Source organism: Festucalex cinctus, chromosome 5 (assembly GCF_051991245.1).
Source record: "Festucalex cinctus isolate MCC-2025b chromosome 5, RoL_Fcin_1.0, whole genome shotgun sequence".
NCBI classification, from domain to species: domain Eukaryota; kingdom Metazoa; phylum Chordata; class Actinopteri; order Syngnathiformes; family Syngnathidae; genus Festucalex; species Festucalex cinctus.
This window is the reverse complement of record NC_135415.1, coordinates 19,719,086-19,739,753: the sequence shown is the minus strand read 5'-3', so window position 1 is coordinate 19,739,753 and position 20,668 is coordinate 19,719,086. Positions and strand designations below refer to the sequence as shown.

Below are 20,668 nucleotides of genomic sequence, written 5' to 3'. Positions count from 1 at the left end.
CGTCTAGCAGCCAGCGAGGGATCTTTGTGAGACGCTGCCAAAAGCTCCTTTCACGCCAACCGCAGAGTGTTAAAAGTTGTCCCTGGGGACATATGGGCTGTGTCTTCTGGTGCCAAGTTAATGGGAATGCATTTGTGCATGGGTCTGAAACTTTGCTGACAACAAAAGCCTTGAAATGAATGAGGCAGCAATTTCGGTCCTATTTAAAGCAGGACAGAAACATATTGTCTACATTTAAAATTTCAAGTATGGACTGCACAGCGGTATCTTGTCGTACCAACAACCTTGTGAATATAATTACTTGTATTGAAATTAGGGGTGCCAAAATTAGTGCATAACTTATTTATTTATTTATTTTAACTTATTTTCAAATTCCTTTAACGCCACAATTTTTTTTTTTTTTTTTTTAAATGACCTCCCCTTACTTGGAAAGCCTGTACTAGGGGAATTCCAGCCGCAACGCAGTAGACACGTCCATGTCACAATTTAGCAGTAATAAATGTAATAATAATGGATATATTTGTGGAGACTGGGGTCAAGTTGTATTTTGCAGTTTTAAAAATGTGCAGAATTTCACTACCTGTTAAAGATGCGATCACTTTTAATATGAAAAGAAAAATGCACTGAGCTGTCACCGTCTTATAAATGCATTTATGCCATCTCGTGGCACAAAAATGGCCAACACAAATTAATATCACACTCATTTTTTTACAATACAGTACATCTTTTAAATTTTTACTACATTTTATGACCTATTATGACATTATTGTATCAATGACTAAAAGATGCAGCCATATTTAGAATAGTTTAACGTTGTTGGGTTTTTTTCTTCCCACTTTTATGTTAACAAGAGTGTAACTTAGAACATATTATTATATTCGATAATTCAATAATGGAAATCTCATAACATAATAACATATATATATATATATATATATATATATATATATATATATATATATATATATATATATATATATGTGTGTGTGTGTGTGTGTGTGTGGGTGGGGGGGGTGTATATGTAGAGAGAGCGATAGACAGGGCGAGAGAGAGACAGACAGACAGACAGACAGAGCGAGAAAGAGAGAGAGAGACAGACAGACAGAGACAGACAGGCAGAGCGAGAGAGAGGACAGACAGCTAGACAGACAGAGAGAGAGAGAGAGATGGTTAGTTTGATTATTATTTAGCAGGATAATTGCAAAAATAAAGATACATTTCCATTGGCGTAACCCAAATAATTGAATACAGTAGATAACGGTGATAGCATTATACTGACAAAACAGTGCTGATAAAATCATACACTCCCTCCTTCCTCTCGTCTCTGCTTGCACTGTAGCTTATGCTCTGTCCAGATGGGTTGCTAATGAATGTAAACAGCGAGGCTCTTAGTTAATCAACCAATCAGTCGAGCGGAATAGGATAAACCGCTCTCGTAATTGGCGGAGGCGGTGGAGAATATTAACGACCTGTGGCGTAATTGTCGCTAATGAACGGGGGGGCCTCACGTGTTTTCGCTCATATAATCAGCGTGGCTGACGCATGAATGTTGTTAGCATGACAGTATGATGAGTGATGCTGGATGATGGATCTTATGTCAAATTACCGCAGGAGGACAGAGTGGTTAACAAGGAAACAAAATCTCACTATATGATTTTTAGTTGGCTTATGGATACAAAGAAAAATTGAATTTGTAGATAGTGTGCGTTCGTCTTTTGAGCAATGATGTTGCGTGAGTCTAACTAGCAAATGCTAATAGCTTGGCCATTAGGTCAGCTGGGTGAAAGTCCAAAACTGCTCGCTCACAGACACACTGTCAAAAATATGGAGCTAACAGAAGATTTTTACTTGGTTGTGTTATTTCCCACTTGATGGGTGTCCAGGCACTCTCGGAACACAAACTATTGTCATGTTTACAAACAGTAACAAGTTCAATTTCCATAGTGTGTCTCCTTTAAAACTCTGTGACCACATACAGGGCCTCCATGGCAGCAGTTGCCATAACATGTGTCGCATGTGAGGACAGCCAGGCTTGATGAGAGTGCGGGCAATAAGCCTCAACTCGACTATTTGAAATGAATGTGATACATACGTGCACGCACGTGTGTGCGTGTGTGTGTGGTAGGGGAGTGTTTTTGGCCCACCCAAGCCCCTCAGCTGCCCCTGTGAGCACATACTGTACAATACATGGAAACACTATCACTACCTGTTACTCCCACCTGTAATAGTAATAACAGTAGTAAATGACGCAATGCAACAGACACGTCCACGTCAAAATTTAGCAGTGATAAAAACACATGTATTTGTGGACTCTGGGTTCAAGATGTATTTTGCAATTTTAAAAATGTGCAGAATTCCACAAATTACTTCATGTTAAAGATTAGCTCACTCTTAATATGAAAATTAAATTGAGCATTGAGCTGTCACCAACATCTTACAAGTGCAAATATGCCATCTAGTGGCAGAAAAATGATCTCAATACAACAGTGCGGTACATCTTTATAATTTTAACTCAATTGTATGAATTATTGTGAAATTATGTCAATGGCTAAAAGATGCAGCCATATTTCTATTAGTTTAACATTTTTTTCACTTTTATGTTAACAAGAGTACAAATTATTAAGGGGAACAAATTATTGTACATTTTATTGTACATTTTGAACAGATATAAAATTTGTGATTAATCATGAGTTAACTATTGAAGTCATGCGATTAATTACGATTAAACATTTTAAACATCACCTGACACCCCTAATATATATCACAACTTATTACTTTTAGGCTCAGATCTAAATTGTGAAATTGAAGAAGAGATGTTCAATGACAAAGCTTCTTCCGGAGAATGTTGGTTGACTTTCGATTTCAGGGGAGTTTGGTTATGAATAACTGCAGTTCAAATTCTGGAGTTTTGAGCGACTTTAGAAGTGTCTAAACTTTTTTTTTTTTTTTTTAATTGCCGAATTGTAAGACCTCATCAATATTTATGAATGATGACAGTCCAAGCTCCGAGGTTTTCTGGCACTTTAGAGACACATTTTCCTGAAAATGGTCAAATTTCAAGTTGTACAACCTCAGAGGTATTTGAGTTTAAACCGCAAAGTTTTGTTGATTTTGTTGAGGCATATTTTCCCCCCTCAAAGTTGTTCAAATTCAGAATTATACGAATCAGGCTGTTGTGTTTTAAAACATTACAGGTATATTTTTAGGTTTTTTTGCAATGAATTTGTCCATACTCCTAATTGTATTACCTCACAGGTATTGGGTTTTGAAAGATGATGAAACTTTTTTTTTTGTGACTTTATTTTGAACAAATTTTGGTCAAATTCCAATGGGTGTAACTTTGATTAAATGGTGCTTAGTTGAATTATTTACTCATTTTTGCATTTAATCACATACAATATAATGGAGCAATGGGAAACTATCTGCCTGTACTGTATAGCACACACTGTTCCATATTAATAATTCCACTTGAGAGTATTGAAGCAGATGGGGCACAATATCATGAGCGCGGCGTCGTTAGCACTGGTAGTCTGGCATCTGTCTTCACGACATCTGGACCCGATGCCTGTCAGCACTCCACGCAATGACTCTCACTTGACTCCTTCCACTTGATATCCTGGCGGTGGCTCAGAAAATGTGCGTGATGTTATATTTTACGGGTATAACGCTTGTATCACGAGGCCGTCGGCTGTGTGGTGAAAGTGACGACCATTCCAAGTAGGAAGCCGACTGTGTGGAGTGGGAGTGCTGTGTTGTTTTGGGCAGGACCATATTTGTGTCTGCTCTGTCAGCGGGTAGGTGGTCTGGACTCTGTCTTGCTTGTATTCCACCAAGGGCACCCGAGAGAGAGAGAGAGTTGCCAACATGAGAAAGTGACACATTGATTCCACACAGATGATTAATGTGCAAATGTTTGATAGAATACTACTGTATACTATTAAGGGAGGAGGAAAGTAGCTTGCACTTTTTCATTCTTACTTTTAATGTGTTTATTGACGTATGAAAAAATATTAATTTACCTTTTTTTTTATTGCATTCTATTCAATTGTTCTTTTATATAGCACAGTTTACTTCAGTTTATATTTCCCATCTGACCGACAATCAAACGGAATAAAAAGTTGTGATAGAATTCATAGAAGCACAGTTTCAATTGCCTAACAGGCCATTATGATAAAATATAATTTGAATGTTGACTTCATGCACAAATTGTATGTCAATGGATTACTTGGCTTTACACAGTGAAGAGTCTGAGCCCAGAAGCCACGAGTCCGCTACTGTCAAGACCATGATCAAATCACCCGCAACAACTCAAGGTAATACACGATGAAAATTTTGTTGATTTAGCTATGACTGTGTTCATCCATCCGGTTCGAGTCCAGGCTCGGACCTTCCTGGGTGGAGTTTGCATGTTCTCCCCGTGCCCGCGTGGGTCTTCTCCGGGTACTCCAGTCTCCTCCCACATTCCAAAGACATGCATGGCAGGTTAATTGGGCGCTCCGAATTGTCCCTAGGTGTGCGTGTGAGTGTGGATGGTTGTTCGTCTCTGTGTGCCCTGCGATTGGTTGGCAACCAGTCCAGGGTGTCCCCCGCCTACTGCCCAGAGCCAGCTGAGATAGGCGCCAGCAGCCCCCGCGACCCTTGTGAGGAATAAGCGGTCAAGAAAATGGATGGATGGATGGATGGATGTGTTCATCCACCAAGTTACGGCTCCATTTTGCTCCTTATTTTGGGATGTATTTCAACTTTTCGGCCACTAGGTGGTGGCAGACAACTGTTGAACACTGTAAATTTGAAAGAAGAAGAGAAAACGGGAATTGTTTCAAATTCAGCTTCATTTTTTTTTTGTGCTGGAGATTAGAAAAGAGATTATGTAATGTCTCAATCCTCTATCATCCTGCATTGTACGGCTACAGAAAGTAACAGCTGTAGGTTCATTTGATAATGTATATCTTTGATGATGTATATTGTGCGATGGTAAGTATGCTCATTTGGCAAAAAATATCCATCCATCCATCCATCCATCCATCCATCCTTCCATCCATCCATCCATCCATCCATCTTCTGAACCGCTTGTTCCTCACAAGGGTCACGGAAGGTGCTGGAGCCTATCCCAGCTGTCTATGGGCAGTAGGCGGGGTTCATCCTGAACTGGTTGCCAGCCAATCGCAGGGCACACAGAGACGAACAACCATCCACACACACAAGCACACCTAGGGACAATTCAGAGCACCCAATTAACCTGCCATGCGTGTCTTTGGAATGTGGGAGGAGACCGGAGTGCCCGGAGAAGAACCACGCGGGCACGGGGAGAACATGCAAATTGGAAAAAAACAGTTTCTTGTAAATAAACAGGGATCCATCTTTGTCCTCCGCAGGTGTTAGTCCACAGTGTGGGTTAATCACACCATCCTTTGGCGTAAAGTCCAATGGCAGCACGCCCAGGTGTCCTGCCCCCGCTCGTCCTGTGCCTCGGACCCACCCGAAAGATGAGGACTCACTGGTGCAAATGGCGGAACACTACCCTGCCGGGACTCGCACGCCCATGTGTGGCCACTGCAATAAGATCATCAGGTAAATGATATTATTTCCCTGTTACAGTGGACACCATTGGGTTTTCATGGGGGGCACAAATCAACATATTTAAATAATTAAGCTTTTTAATAAACACTTTTTAAAGTATTCCTTTAACGCCTGTTCTCACTATCTTGCGCAAGAAATGGGAGAGTATCGTACAACATCACTTTAAACAAGTTGCTAGCAGTTCTCCAAATATGATTTAATCTGTTTATTTGTCACTGTGTACGGTAAACCTGACACAAAACAAAAGAGAATTGACCATTATATGTTTAAACACCCAATTGTTGATCCAAACGATGTATTTTCGTCTAACACTTAATGCTTACAGATGAGTATAAATGTAATAATGATACAAAGTAGCACATACAAGCAGATCATACAACACAAGACAATTAGACATTACTTTTTTAAACACCATAATGTCCACCAAAACAATTGAATTTCATCAAACAAAAGCCTGCTAGCTTAATGCTAGCATATGGCGCAAATGTTTTCCAGTACATTCTAACTTGTGTTGTTGTTACAGGGGTCCATTTTTGGTAGCGATGGGCAAATCGTGGCATAAAGAAGAATTCAATTGTGTCCACTGCTGCACATCACTGGCTGACATCGGATTTGTGGAAGAGCAAGGCCACATTTACTGCGAACACTGCTACGAAGACTTTTTTGCGCCGACATGTAGCCGCTGCCAGGCTAAGATACTCGGGGTGAGTGGGTAGCACTTTGCAGGACACTTGGCTACGACTGCGGTTCATTTGTCAATTCACGCATGGGTCATTGAGACATTTAAAAAAAAAAGAAAAAAAGTAAAGGGACGAAATTGTTTCAAACTTTCCATGAATGAGTTAGAGTAGGAATTATGCTTGGTGTCCTTTAAGGGATACTCATGGAACAAATTTCAGCAGTGAAAAGTTACAATTTTGCCCAGAATTAATTTGATAACTTCATTAATTTTCATGTGCAATGAATACCTTTCAAAAGTAAATTTTCCACTTGGCTGTCGAGTGATGATGACATCACCTGTGCTGAGGAAGTAGGTAACAACCAATCATGGCTCAGTTTACTGACCAAACTCAGAAGACAACTGAGCCATGATTGGCCGTTACCTACTTCCTCAGCACAGGTGATGTCATCATCAGTCGACAGCAAGTGGAAAAATTACTTCTTAAAGGTAATAATTGTACATGAAAAATCATGAAGTTACCACATTAATTATAGACAAAATATTAACTTTTTACTGCTGAAAATGGCTGAATGAGTCAAGTATCCCTTTAAATGAAGTAGTTTTGCACCAGCCTGGTGCAATGTTATAATGGTTTGGGGATTTTTCATTATTATTATTTATTTTGTTTAAACTTTTGTTTTTCCAAATACAATTAGTTTTGATTCATTCTTAAATAGGATTTGTTAGTTTTTTTTTGTTTTTTTTTATCATTTCACTTTTTTTTTTTAATGTTTAGTTATTAGATTTAGTTTTAGTTTTTATTTTATTATTATATGTTTAGAGAATGTATTGAGTGCATAAATAAATAAATAAATAAAATTACAATTCCTTAACGACTAGTTGACATTCTATCTTCCATACGGACGTTTTTGTTAATACCCAAAACAATTTAAAATAAACCATAAAAGCTAATGTATCAACAAATAACAAATTAATTATTTTATTTTATTTTATTTTATTTTATTTTATTTTATTTTATTTTATTTTATTTTATATTTTCAACGAATAATGTCTACAGTGAGCACCAGTTAAAGTCAGGCTTCCCTGTGTTTTGAAAGAATTAGACTTTGGAGGTTTTGAAGGCTGCAGGTGTAACTTTTAACCCAACATGTCAAGAAGCCGAGATATGCGCAGTCTGATAACAGTTCACTGACGTTCATCCGTCACGTGTTCCAAACCTCTTGAGGGTCTCCAATCCCCTTCCAAACCCTCCGTTTCTCACACATCTTCAAGCAGCTTAAGGCATCTTATTAACCTGTTTTGTCGCCCTTTTTGCCCCTAAGCTTCCCCAATTTAGTGTGACCCGCCAGTTTTCCATTGATTCCCTGTCCCGGTGGTGTTCTCACACTCTTCAGGGTGGGGAATGTCTATTTTAAGCCGAGTCATGAGCTCCCAGAAGAAGAAGAAGAAGACGGGCGTGATCGTTAAGTTCGCCGTAATAGTACAAGTGTGACGTTATGATTTAATGGGGGCACCGTGCCAAAAAAAAGTCATCTTAAGTATATGTGTCATTCTTTATATCAGGAATTTTAACCTATTGCAGGTGTGATAAACCGGTTTTCACTATAGCACTAAGATGTTTTTAGCCAGCCGATTTGTCTTATGTCCAGGAAGTGATCAACGCGCTTAAGCAGACGTGGCACGTCCACTGCTTCCTGTGCGCTTCCTGTCAGCAGCCCATCCGAAATGACACCTTCCACCTGGAGGACGGCGAACCTTACTGCGAGCAAGGTGAGACGAGGAAATGACGGAAGCAGTCCATGGCCTGAAGAGATGCAGAGCCTTGTCAATGTTCCGATGTTGAGCCTAATCGGCGTCAGTCCACTTTTCAAAATGATATATTGAATAATATATGTTGAAACACTATTTTTTAGCAAGCACATTGCGTTCTTTATTGACATAGTAACAGTAAATACAAAAATGACATGATGTATATGTGTTGTCTGTCACAGACTTCTACAGTTTGTTTGGCACGGGCTGCCACGGCTGCGAGTTTCCTATCGAGGCGGGAGACAAGTTCCTGGAGGCGCTGGGCTACACGTGGCACGACAACTGCTTTGTGTGCGCCGTGAGTGCAACTTTTCATCATTCTCATCTCCCACGTTTGCCACGTCAGACTCATATATGGTGTCATCTTTTTGACCCACAGGTATGCTGCACCACTTTGCAGGGTCAGACCTTCTTCTCCAAGAAAGACAAGCCTCTTTGCAAGAAACATGCACAAACACTGAAAATATGACTTTTTTTTTAAAAAAACATTACAATTTACACTATGACATAAAGGCGATTTCTTTCATATATTCCATATTTTTTTGCAACATAGTGGTCACAATTTTTTTTTTCATTTTTAAATGTTAAATATAGATATGCGTTGCGTATTTATATCGTATGTAGATATTATTCACATACAGTACTGTGTTTACACATAATTTGAATCATATTTATTTGACTATATCATCATGCACATTTGTATTAATTATTGCTTTTGATGCCTATTAATACATGCATTCTAACAGGAATTGGTAAAAATGTAATCTTTAATATTATTACAGTACTTAATGAACAAAAATGTGTGAAGAAAGTCTCATCTGCAATTGAATAATGGTGGAAAATCTGCATTTTATTCGTACAACATATTGGATTAAAAACACAATGAAGAATACAATTTTATTGCATTACAAACAGGGACTACTAACACATACGTTAAAAGAAAATGATGAAAAAGATTACATTACTCAACGATTGAAGAAATAAAGACCCCACCTGGGTCTGTATTATTATTATTATTATTATTATTATTATTATTATTATTGTTGTTGTTGTTGTTGTTGTTGTTATTATTATTCACCTCACCACAACGTGAAGAATGGGTGCATCAGGTAAAGTGTGCGCATGCTCGCACTGTCGCACCGCACAGGCGCAGGCTCGTACAGGTACGCGCATGCATGACGTGAAGTTCACGCACGCGCACGGCGTGGACTCGGAGCCTGGAGTGAGGAGTCTGTGCACCACAAGTAACCCATGAAGTCGCATCTTTTCCACCGGCCGGACTTTTTTCTTCTTCTTGTTTTCACCGAACCTTCCGACACCGCGACGGGACGCGGCGTTCCCTCCAGGTAGGTCAGGTTGAATTCGAGTTTCGTTGAGTTTCTGTCGAGTTAAAATGGCAAGATGACGCACAGGTCTCGTGCCAGATGTTTTGGTTTGTTGAATGACGTGATGCAGCTCGTTTCTGACTTTTGAGCAGCTAGCTAGTTTGATGCTTTTTGTACGATTTCAGAGACGAAAACGTGTTCAATAAACTTGCTTGTTGATTCAGGTAAGTCTCATGATGAGGTTTAACTGGTAACTTTAGCTCAAAAGGAAGTTAAAAAGTAACTCAATTTATAGTTTTTTTTTTTTTTTTTTTTAATATTACTGTAGTACTGTAGTATAATATAGGCCGTATTGGGTTTCTATAGATTATTACAATGCTAAACTGATGCCCAATGACTATCTGTTACTACCCCTGATGGGACAAGCAGAAAGTCACGACTGTTATAGCATCAACCTCATCTCCCATCACGAAAAGTATGTTGCTTTAATGAATAAATATATAATTTTCCCCCAGCAAAGTTTCACGCTTGGTCATAAAAAAAAAATAAAAATCTAAAAAACGGGAAAAATATTTAGGAAAACAGAAAAAGATTATTCCAAAAATAACAGAAAAAAAAATAGTCCAAAAAACAGAGCACCAACTTCTGTTTTTCAGAGTAATTTTTTTTGGACCCGTAAACTCTAAATGACTTGTTTCAGACCACTGACCTGTATATATGACTTGATAGCCGATAGCCCATACACGCTGGCGCAAGCCGTTGAAGTCACAGGGCGGCCATCTTGTTACTCCCACCTCGCAAGCAGACTACTGTATAAACTGTACGGTGTACGTATAGATGAGGCATATGAAGCTCATAGGCAGTTAGTATAAGGCCGGAGGCCGGGTGGGTGTTTTGTTCCGTTTTTTTTGTTTTTTTTCCTTGTTAAAAAAATAGTGAACACCCCAGCACAAACACCCCCATCCCGCTTCCGGCCTAACTGCCTACGAGCTGTATATGTCTCATCTGTATACAGGAGTCTGCTCGCGAGGTGGGAGTAACAAGATGGCCGCCCTGTGACTTCAACGACTTAGACTGGCGTGTATGGGCTATCGGCTATCCAGTCATATATACAGGTTAGTGGTCTGTAACAAGTCATTTGGAGTTCAGAGGTCCAAAAAAAATTACTCTGAAAAACAGAAGTTGGTGCTCTGTTTTTCGGAGTAATTTTTTTTTCTGTTTTTCGGAATATTTTTTTTTTTTTTATGACAGGAAAAAATAAATATTCCAAATAATATAATGTTTTTTTTCCAAGTGAATGCAATACGCTTCCGTCGATTTGGATCTGTTCCTTCTTATTGGATGGTATTTGGCTCACTTCTGCCACCTAGAGGCTTGGCATGCTTGTAAATGTGCTGAGAAAGGCACTTGTGCAGTACGACTGTTTTTTTCCCTACACAGAGAGGGGGAAATATTCGGTTTTAAAAAGCCCGGCTACGTGTCGACAAGGCTACATTTGACTCGCACATCATGATACCACACGAATCATTTGAACCTTTGGGACGCTAATTTCGAACAGATGCTGCGTGAGATACCTGTAGAAGAAGGCCACAATACAATAGGTTACCGATGTACCTAATAAAATGGCCGCGCATTGGAATAGTTCTTGCTCTAATAGGCTTCTGTACTATTTATGTTGGGCTTTTTGTGAAACGTACATGTCGGCCACAGTGAAGTTTAAATTGTAAGAATCAGACACCTCATCTCGAATCACGGGGTATCTGATGCTATTAAGCCCCCCCACACACATACACACATACATAAAGTAAAGTAAAAGTGAGGCAAGCGTTGTGTTTACAGCCACGATGTGAAACTTAATTACACAGGCAATTGAGCCAATGTGGCCGCACTGCAGATTTGCATCATGTGCTCCTGACCCAAATAAGATTGCCGCTCATTTACGTAAACTAAGAAAACTGTTCACATACACACACTAATGTGATTGTAGATTAAAATAAAAATAAAAAAATGTGGAAAAATGACACACACTGTCAGCAAGCATTAGAGTACAATGACAATGTGTGTTTTGCTTAAAAATATTCAGTAAAACAAAACAAAAAAATCAGAAAAACAGAAAAAGAAATACTCAAAAAACAAAGGTCCCCAAAAAAATTAGTCAGAAAAACAGGTTTTTTTTCCCAAGTGAATGCAATATGCTTCTGTACAAATTAGAATGTTAAGTGTCAAAACAAACAAATTGGACCAAAATGCTACTTTGAAGTGTCCATTCATAATAGCAGATAGCAGCTGCCTACCTACCTTCTTACCTACCATGAGTGTAAAAACAACTGATTCATTTCAGAAAATCAGTTTTGATTTGATGAACCTAAACGAGTTTCAAAAATGTTAGTCGACAGAATCAGTGATTAGACGATATCGACTCGTCTTTCGCGTCAGTGTCGACTTCTGAAATCATGCAACCGCAAGTACAGCCACCTGCTTCGACTTAAGCGCGAGATATCGATGATGGCTTACATGAGAAGAAAATTTGCTAATCTTGATTTTCATTCGGGCATCGACTTCCCTTGAGTCACAAATTCATATTGTGCTCATTCGAGTGTTTTATAAAGTAATTTATCCGCTGTGATTAAATCTGAATAACGTAAATTAAATTTCACCCCAGCGATATTGACTTTGAAACTTTTAAAATCAAATCTCAGAAGGGGGCTGTTTCTTTATTTGTGCGTCCAGCAGATTTATTCATTTCTCACTGTCACAATTAGCGTTTAACAGACGCCTGGGAGCTTTTGTGTGCCACTGTGTAATGTTTACTGGATCACCTTATTGACATACGCTATGCAACATCACATCTTGTTGGTAGTTTCTTACTGTGCGTCCACACGCAGATGGGGGCCTATCACCAAGAGGCTTGTCGATCGCATCGTGCCAGCTTGCCTGGCAGATCTAATTAGGCGATATTCTGTTTATAGAAGCAGCTTCGACCAGACGCCCAAGGCTGAATTAGCTTTGCCAGATCCCAAATGATGATGGTGAAGGCAGAGAAACACGACCCGACAGATCCATAGAACCCAGAGCTTTACTATCTAAGGGATGATAGTGGAACTTCTTCTTCTGTGAAAACATTGGGAATTACTGACACCTAGAGGACAGCATAAGTAGCAACTTATAACTAAATATTTTTGTCAAAGTATTAAACCTATGCCAATAAATGTACATTCCATTCTACTTTCGCAGCCCAGCTAACACTAAACGGGTGCCATGTGTGGCATGTGGCTGTTTAAAATATAATATGATGCTGGGAGCGATGCTTTTATGAGCCATAACCCTTGAACCGTGTCCAGTCAGCTTCCTGTCACCAGAAAGAAAAAAGAACCTAATAAAATGCAGCTTGACATTGCAAGCAAGATGTTTCTATTAAACCTTTATAGTCCACATTTATCTGTTTTGATATTTTTTTTTAACTGTGATTTAATCCACAGATGAGGAAAGAATACATTCATTTGAGCAATTGAATAAAAATGGAGCACACTCCAGTACTTGACTGCATTCAGAAGAGACACTTGTCAGTTTATTGTCAACTACAAGTAGTTTTCTGTCGAAAGAAGGAAGCCATTATTCTGGTCTGAGCATAAAGACATAGAAACAGGAGCTCAGATCACATTTGTTTCAGCAAACGTGTGTTTATATACAGTGGATCGCTGCATACTTGCGGTTCGGCACCAGCGGATCCATCTTTTGGATTTTGCTTAGTATGTATTAATTATTTTTGTTTTGTTTAGATTTTTCAGTTTTTTTTTTTTTTGTGTGGATGTTGGAGGTTTATCAGCATCTTTTGAAGATTAATTTTATTGAATATGTTTTGACTGGATGCTATTTTCTGTCTGCTGAATCCAGGGTCTGTTGGTTCTAAATTAAGGTTCTTCTGTAACCAATCAATAAATATTATTTTTAATTACCGGTATCTAAAATGAGTTTGAAATGATATTTAAATTCTATTATATTTTGTTGTATATAGTATTATCAGTTTAAATTATTTATATTTGCAATTTTTGGGGAAAAATTGTGGTTTTCCTTTGTTTAGCAGCTATGTTTTTTTTGTTTGTTTTTTCCCCCCCAGTTATCTGTTGCAGCTTTCATCAACATCACAAGATTATCTTCTACAGATACATACAGTTGGGTCAAAAATAACCCAAATTGGGTCAAGAGTGGACCAAACCCAACTTTTTAGTCATTTAACCCAAAAGTTGGGTCAAATTAAATGAATTACCTACAAATCAAACAAATTATTGGGTTGTTATTCATTTGACCCAATTCAATTTGGTTAGTTGAATAACCCAATTGAATTGGGTCAAAAATGAACCGAGACAACTTTTTGAGGTGTTTAGCCCCACATGTTGGGTCAAATTAAATTCATAACCCACCACACATAAACCCAATTTTTGTTTTGTGGGTTATTCATTGGACCTTGGGTTAGTTGTTTGTGGGTTATTCATATATGACCCAACGTTTTGGGTTAAGTGAACAACCCAAAATGGTGAGCTGTTCTTTTGTGTGACCCAATTTGGCTTAATTTTTTTGGACCCAATTGTTTTTAGAGTGTAGTAGCACCAAACAATCCTTCCCTCAACTTCACGCCATTCAAAACTGTGATCTAGTGTGCAACTTTTGTCACAATGAGCATCGACTCTTGTGATACATACTGTACATAAGTAAAAGATAAGGTCATGGCGCACGGGGGGGAAGCCAGGTTGTCGGAGACTCCACACACAAAGAACACTGAGCTCTCTAGCGTTGCCCCCAGGTTCAGGTTCTAGCTAATCAACGGTGCACACAGCCGTGACTGTTCAGTTCCAGGACACTGGAGATGGATGGATGGGGGGTGAGGGGGCAATGGGGTCCAAGAGATGGGGGGGCATGAGGGCACAAGGAAGGATGGTTGGGAGGTCACGGTATGATTCTGCTAGCATAATTGAGGTATGCACGTGCTCGGTTGATTCTGCATGTTGACGAACAAATTGTATCTGCGTTACGGAGTCGCTTAATGATGGCCGGTTAAGTGAGTTGTGTTTGGGTGGCTGTGCTGTTAATGACTGTCACATGTGTGCAGGGGAGGAGGGAGAGGAGCACCTTGAATGCAATGTGGAGACTAGAGGTGAAAATGCAAGTGTCAAGTATGGAAGGCGGGAAGGTGGAAATATAACTCAAAGGTTGGATTAAGAATCACTCACTATGTTTTGAGTTTGTCATTTTGTAGTGCCGTTCGAATGTAATGTGAAGCGCTTTGAGGGCCTTGTAAGGTGGATAAGCGCTGTATAAATGAAGTACCATATAGTGAGTGTCCTCATTTAAAGTGCCTTTGTTCAACTATAAATACATTTTGTTTTCCAGCAGAAGCCTGAATGTTTTGTGGTAACTATTTGGAACTTTTCATAATTCCCTCCATCTTGTCTAAGGCTCCAATTCCAATTGAAGAAAAAATCACTCAAGGCACGATGTTGCCCCAAGTGCCCCCCAACCATTCTTCACTGTTAAGTATGGTGTTCTTTTGGTGATGAGCCGTAACGGACCATAACATAATCTCCCCAAAACATGTGGGAAAATGCATTATGGGGGTTGAAGAAGTACGGCAATTAATATCATCATCATCATCATCATCAAGACACATTAGTATTTATTTACTAAGATATCAAATTAGAGTTACGGACGTTTGTTCATGAATGGAAAGAAAAGTGTTCAAAAAATACTTAAATGTTAAAAAGTCAGTGAATCTGAAAGAACCTGCGTCCAAGCACTTTTTTGGTACTTGGTGACAGGTGGTGTAAATATAACATATGTATTAATACAATATGTATTTTGTAGATTAAAAGTTTGTTAAGCACTACCTACATACCTAAAAGAAACAACACATGCGTAAGTATGGTTTGCGGTTCATATTAAGTTGTTCATTAACTTTTGACTTTCCATTTTCTCAGACAACAAAGGAGACTCATTGGGTGGATATATATTTTTTTCTAGCCGCTTTCCCCCCTCCAGGCTGTGACCGGCCTCATAAACGTCTCCAGACACAAGGGCTCTGTCCGCCATCTGACAATGATTAGGCTGCGGCCTCCCTCAATACATGTCAAGCCCGCACACTCAATTACACCGCAGCGCACCTTTATAACGCGGTCAAACGAGCCACCCGGACATTTGAAAAAAAAAAATATATATATATATATATATATATATATATATATATATATATATATATATATTGGGGTGCAGGAAACGGCAATCAGAGGAGAGTTTATAGTTTTCAGAGCAGGGGGGCGACAGCAACTCAGCGTGGTGAAGAATAATGACTGAACTTCAGGCCCAAAACCTAAGTAAATCTAGAAATTACAAAGTAAAACAAAAACAAATCATAATCTTGCCTTAATTACAATAACCTGCTTCACCAACAGGTTGCAGGATACGGTTGTTTGCAAATTGGCCACTTTGCACTCATTTATCTGTACTTGTACTAGTTAGCTTTACTCACACAATTCCATTGACGCTTTTTTTTTTTTTTTTTTTTAATGGCCAGAAACCAGTCTTTATATTGTTTATTACTTTGTCTTCTCAATTCGGTGTTTAGTTGTTTTGCAAGCTTTGGTGAGCTAAAGAGAAAAGTTAACGTAGCTTACTTGTTTTTTGCGGTTTCATAATGACAGTTTAATGTCGATTTCGATGCAGATTTTCAAATGTACTTATGTAGAGTAGTTCATAACCAAGTCAAGTTGAGCCGCATAAATGCCAGGTCAAAGACAACACAAGTAATATTTTTAGGTGAGCAAGTCCCAAGTGCTTAAAGTATGATGGATGATGATGAAGCATCTCTAATTTGTTTGTAAGTCCGAATACGCTAACGCAGTAGCAAAACCATGATTACAGAAAAAACAAACAAACCAATCAAATGAAAAACGGTAAGTACGTAAAGTGTAAAGTACGTAAATGTGGGAACTGCCGGAAAACAATGACATCCAACATTATACATGTTTCCTCCAGATTCTTTTGGATGTAATTATTAGCACGCTAACTATTGCGTATCAAACATTGACAAAGAAAGGCCACTGGAAATCCCTGAATAGTTAATTCCATTCACGGTTGAAAAACATTTTTCTTTCTCATTGATTTGAGACGCAATTTTGAAGAGCAGCATGTGATTTCCACCATTTCAGGTGCTCTTTGAAGGCTGGCTTTTGAATGGAAAACGGCATTTTAATTATTTTTTGGGGAAAAATGTCAGACTGAGGTGCAGTTCCTTTGAAAGGCAAAGGCATCAAAGGAATATTACCATGAAATAAAATTGTTCTTTTGAAAAATAGAAAAAATATCATAGGCAGTGGAGCGTATGGTTTTAGTTTACCATGCTTTCTGGTTTGATTTTTCCAAAATATATTAGTTAATAATATTCTAATACCGTCCATCCATCCATCCATCCATCCATCCATCCATCCATCCATCCATCCATCCATGTTAGCAAGCCACCGCGCTAGCAACTCTTCGTCGACCACCACCTCGAGCTGGCCTGGAAAGCGGCATTCTCAACATCAGTCGACGTTAAAATTTGACTAATACGTACATGTCTTTACCTTTGCTTGCATTGAGTGAAGTTGAAAAGAGTTGAGAACAGAATTCAAAGCGGCTGGCATCAATTTCACCATTGTTTGATTAAATATGCTGTGGGATCATTATTTATTAAAGAAAAAAAAACAGTGTTCCACATCACAAAACTCTTTGAATTTTGACTTAATCAAAAGTGCAGTGTTCCATATAGACCTGGTGATTACATTATATTTAATCGTCTCTAGCAGCCAAGTCATCCTTTCATCATGATTAATGAAGTTTTACATGTCAGCAACAATATGTCATTTTACAATGTACTTCACATGAATAACTCTTAAATTAGCTCCACTGTTACATTACATTGGGACAGACTAAAGTTCTCTATGTGTATTTTTTTTTTAAATCTTGGTGTGCCTATATAGCTTTTTAATTGAAGAGCATGATTTTTTTTATTTTATTTTATTTTATTTTTTTTTAATATCCCTGGTGGGTGGGCAGCATGTGTGTGGCTGAGCAGAGTTGGCCACATGACTCATCGACATGAATCCACATTCTGTTCACACGTTCGCCTGTTGACAAACTCCACAAATTTTATCCTAAATCTGTTTTTTTTTTTTTTTTCATGTTTACCCAAACCATCTATGGCATGTCTGTCTTACTGAAGCAGTGCAAAGTGAGCAGGGTGGGTGGCTTTTGGCCCTATTTGGCTGGTTGTGGTAAAGGTAGTTGGTGGGTTTGTTTGATCAGTACATTCGACGCCAAGCTAAAAATGAGAATCGAGTTGCAGCGATGACCTGCGATTGGCTGGAATAAGTCAGCTGAGATCAACTCTAGCTGATGAGGACAAGCAATAAAAAGAAAATGGTTGGACGGATTGCAGAGTTACTTACATTGTAGACGCACCTGTGCTAAATAGAGACCGCATAAAAACATTATTGAAATAGTTTTATCTCTCCTACACACTTTAAGCACATTTAAACTCATTAAAACATCTTCAACTCCCTAATTCTTATTAAAACATACTCCCCCAAAAAAAGTTTTACGTTGGCACCAATATAACTGTGGAACTGTTATTACCTGCCATGCTTCTACTGTACCTCGTTCCAGATTCTTACCAGTCAACTTGGCTCTTCTTTATACTCATTTCCTCTTTGTTGCAGGCACCATCTTACCTGTTTTCATTGGAAGCGAGGCGAAGAGAGGAATGACACTTTGTAGCAGCTGAGTGAAAGACGGGATTTGGAAGGTAAGCCGCCTCGCTGATCCTTTTCGGAAGAGCCAAAGCGTGAGGCGCACCGCCGGGCTCTCGCAGTGACAGGTCCGCTTTTGATACCTGACCAGTCGACGGCAAAACTGACACCTCCTTTTCTTTTTTTCTTCCGACATGCCTCTGATCAAATATAAAGCGCACTCAGACTATTTTTGCACATTAATAATGACTAGACTTTGCCAGGAGGGGCAGGAATAGTACCTTTTTTTTTTTGTTTTTTTTGTTTTACCATTCCACTGTTAGATCATATATCATAGAAAGACCTAAGAAAGACTTCAGGGTCTAGAAAGTCAGTGTTGGTGATGGATCAATCATCATGGTTGATATAAGATAGGATGGGTTACAGCACAGTACAGTAGTGGTTAGCAGTCCTTACTGTAATTAAGATCTACGAGACCTGTATCAACCTAAATATTATTTAGTATTTCTGCAAGAAGGAACAAAAACTATGCAACAAAAGCAGATTACATGGTGGGTTGTTCCAAGATTACTTTTCTAAGCTTCTATTTTATAGATTGAGTCATAACATACTCTAGTCTAAACAAGTGTATCACATAACAATATACAGAAGCAATTCTATAATAGTTTTAAACTTTATTATTGTTTTATTTCATTTGATTGCATCGTGGTTTATTCATTATTATTTATTTTTATGTTTGTATGGCACAGCATTGCCTGTATGTCTTAAATGATGGCAACATTTTAAGCCTAGAAGATAGGAATTTATTCCTGTGGGACTTTTGGGACCAACTTGGAAGTCAACCTGACTGGATTATGTTGGACTGTGGAGCCCCTTCCACCGCATATTTGTCATTCTTCATTTTCACACATGAATGTCACCTTTCATTTGGCGAAATAGAATCATTTTAATTGCCTTTTCCTCCCCTCGAGTAGTTTGATTTACAGGCAACTTGGCGTTTTTAGCACCCTAAATATGAATTGACCTCTTTGTCCGACAGTGTGGGTTATAACAGGCGCAGAAAAATGTCACTCACAATACACACACACATAGACTCACAAGAGTGTAAGAGTATTTTATTAGGTGACCATTAAAGCAAATGTTGTGCGAAATTAATCAAGTGTGATTTAACTCTGTTTTCGCTCTAGACCTGCCCACCAGGTTGTGTTTGTTGAAATGTTTTCTTGCTATTTTAGCAGAGGTCAGAGTGGACCAGCTGACTGTCTGTTGACGAGGTGCAATAAAGTGTGCAGTTCTTGGCACACTGAACTGTCTCTGCCTAAACAAAACATCACATGAAGTCACCGTTTTGACGTCAATACATCAAACACTGAACCACGAAAGTGGCCCAGTGGGGAAAAGCTCTCAGGATTTGAACACAATCCTCTTCGGCTGGCCATGGTGAATGGATGCTTTTCTTATTATTTTAGTATTTTGGCACTCCTACAGAAAACAGTATCAATTTTTGCTGCATGCTTTGAATGTTGAAGCAAAGTTTTTTTAATACTATTTTAGCATGGAATTATACATGAAGTGTTCCTCCACCTTTTCATGGTCCATCATCATGTCCAATCAATCTTTTTTTAAACTAGATTTTTGCTGTATACTTAACCACTGTAATGCCCTTACATGTGGGAAAGGAGAGCCACAGTCGTCGATACAATTATCAGCCATTTCTTCAACACCGGGAGAGCTGTCGTCGCTACAGCACTCCTCAATTCTCACCTGCCATCACAAATTTTGCTGCATTCTTTGATCCAAATAGTTTGAATATTTTAAAAGCTATTCTCACTCATTGATTTTCATAGTTGTACATGAGCTCCCTCTATTGCTCCGTGAAAGAATCACTAAAATGCTCACATTTTGCATATTGTTTGTTACATTGGCCTAAACTATTTTTTTTTTAATCTACTAAATGTACATTTGTTAAGTACAGTTCAGTTGAATTTAAAAGTGCAATACATTTGCATTTAATATTTGAGAAATGTTATCTGCACTATATTTAATGGAATCATTATTTCGGCATCTTTTTTTATTTTGTTGAAAACCTGGGCCTACATCGTTACTGTATTTTCGTGCTGATAATGATGATGGCATTTGCTGAGCTATTTATTAATTTTTTTTAGGTGTAAAAAAAAATTGAGAACCACTGTTGAAATATAGAAACACATGCAAGTAGACATTAAATTCAGTTTGTCCCCAAGGGGAGTGCCATATGAACACCTGTCCATCAGAGCGTCGTAAAAGCTTCTGTTGTGACCTCTTGTTGTCTTCCCACACACGTACACACTCCTACACAGTTGTCTGTTGACTTGAGGGCTCCCGGCAGCCGTCAACAGCAGCAGCAGAAAGTGCTTAGTGCTCTAAAAGCGGGAACGACAAGCTTTGTCCTAATCCCTGTTTGGGCCGCAACACCAGCCTAAATAAATGACTGCAATGGGACACCTCTGTTTACC

General features: G+C 38.7%; 2 protein-coding genes across 6 annotated transcripts in view; both read left to right on the top strand.

The window, feature by feature from the left end:
* Window positions 1-9,020, top strand: part of pdlim5a (PDZ and LIM domain 5a) — a 48,166-nt gene extending 39,146 nt beyond the window's left edge. For all 5 annotated transcript variants that reach the window (XM_077522553.1, XM_077522557.1, XM_077522555.1 and 2 more), the window contains 6 exons: window positions 4,240-4,313; window positions 5,376-5,571; window positions 6,104-6,284; window positions 7,912-8,032; window positions 8,254-8,369; window positions 8,451-9,020. In XM_077522553.1, the coding sequence (XP_077378679.1) occupies window positions 4,240-4,313; window positions 5,376-5,571; window positions 6,104-6,284; window positions 7,912-8,032; window positions 8,254-8,369; window positions 8,451-8,540 (778 nt within the window). In that variant the 3' untranslated portion in view covers window positions 8,541-9,020. The remainder of the gene's footprint in view (window positions 1-4,239; window positions 4,314-5,375; window positions 5,572-6,103; window positions 6,285-7,911; window positions 8,033-8,253; window positions 8,370-8,450) is intronic.
* A 260-nt stretch (window positions 9,021-9,280) lies between these two features.
* bmpr1ba (bone morphogenetic protein receptor, type IBa) overlaps window positions 9,281-20,668 on the top strand; it is a 51,416-nt gene continuing 40,028 nt past the window's right edge. Inside the window, exons 1-2 of the mRNA XM_077522412.1 lie at window positions 9,281-9,417; window positions 18,144-18,229. The gene's annotated coding sequence lies outside the window, so the exon portion shown is untranslated. The remainder of the gene's footprint in view (window positions 9,418-18,143; window positions 18,230-20,668) is intronic.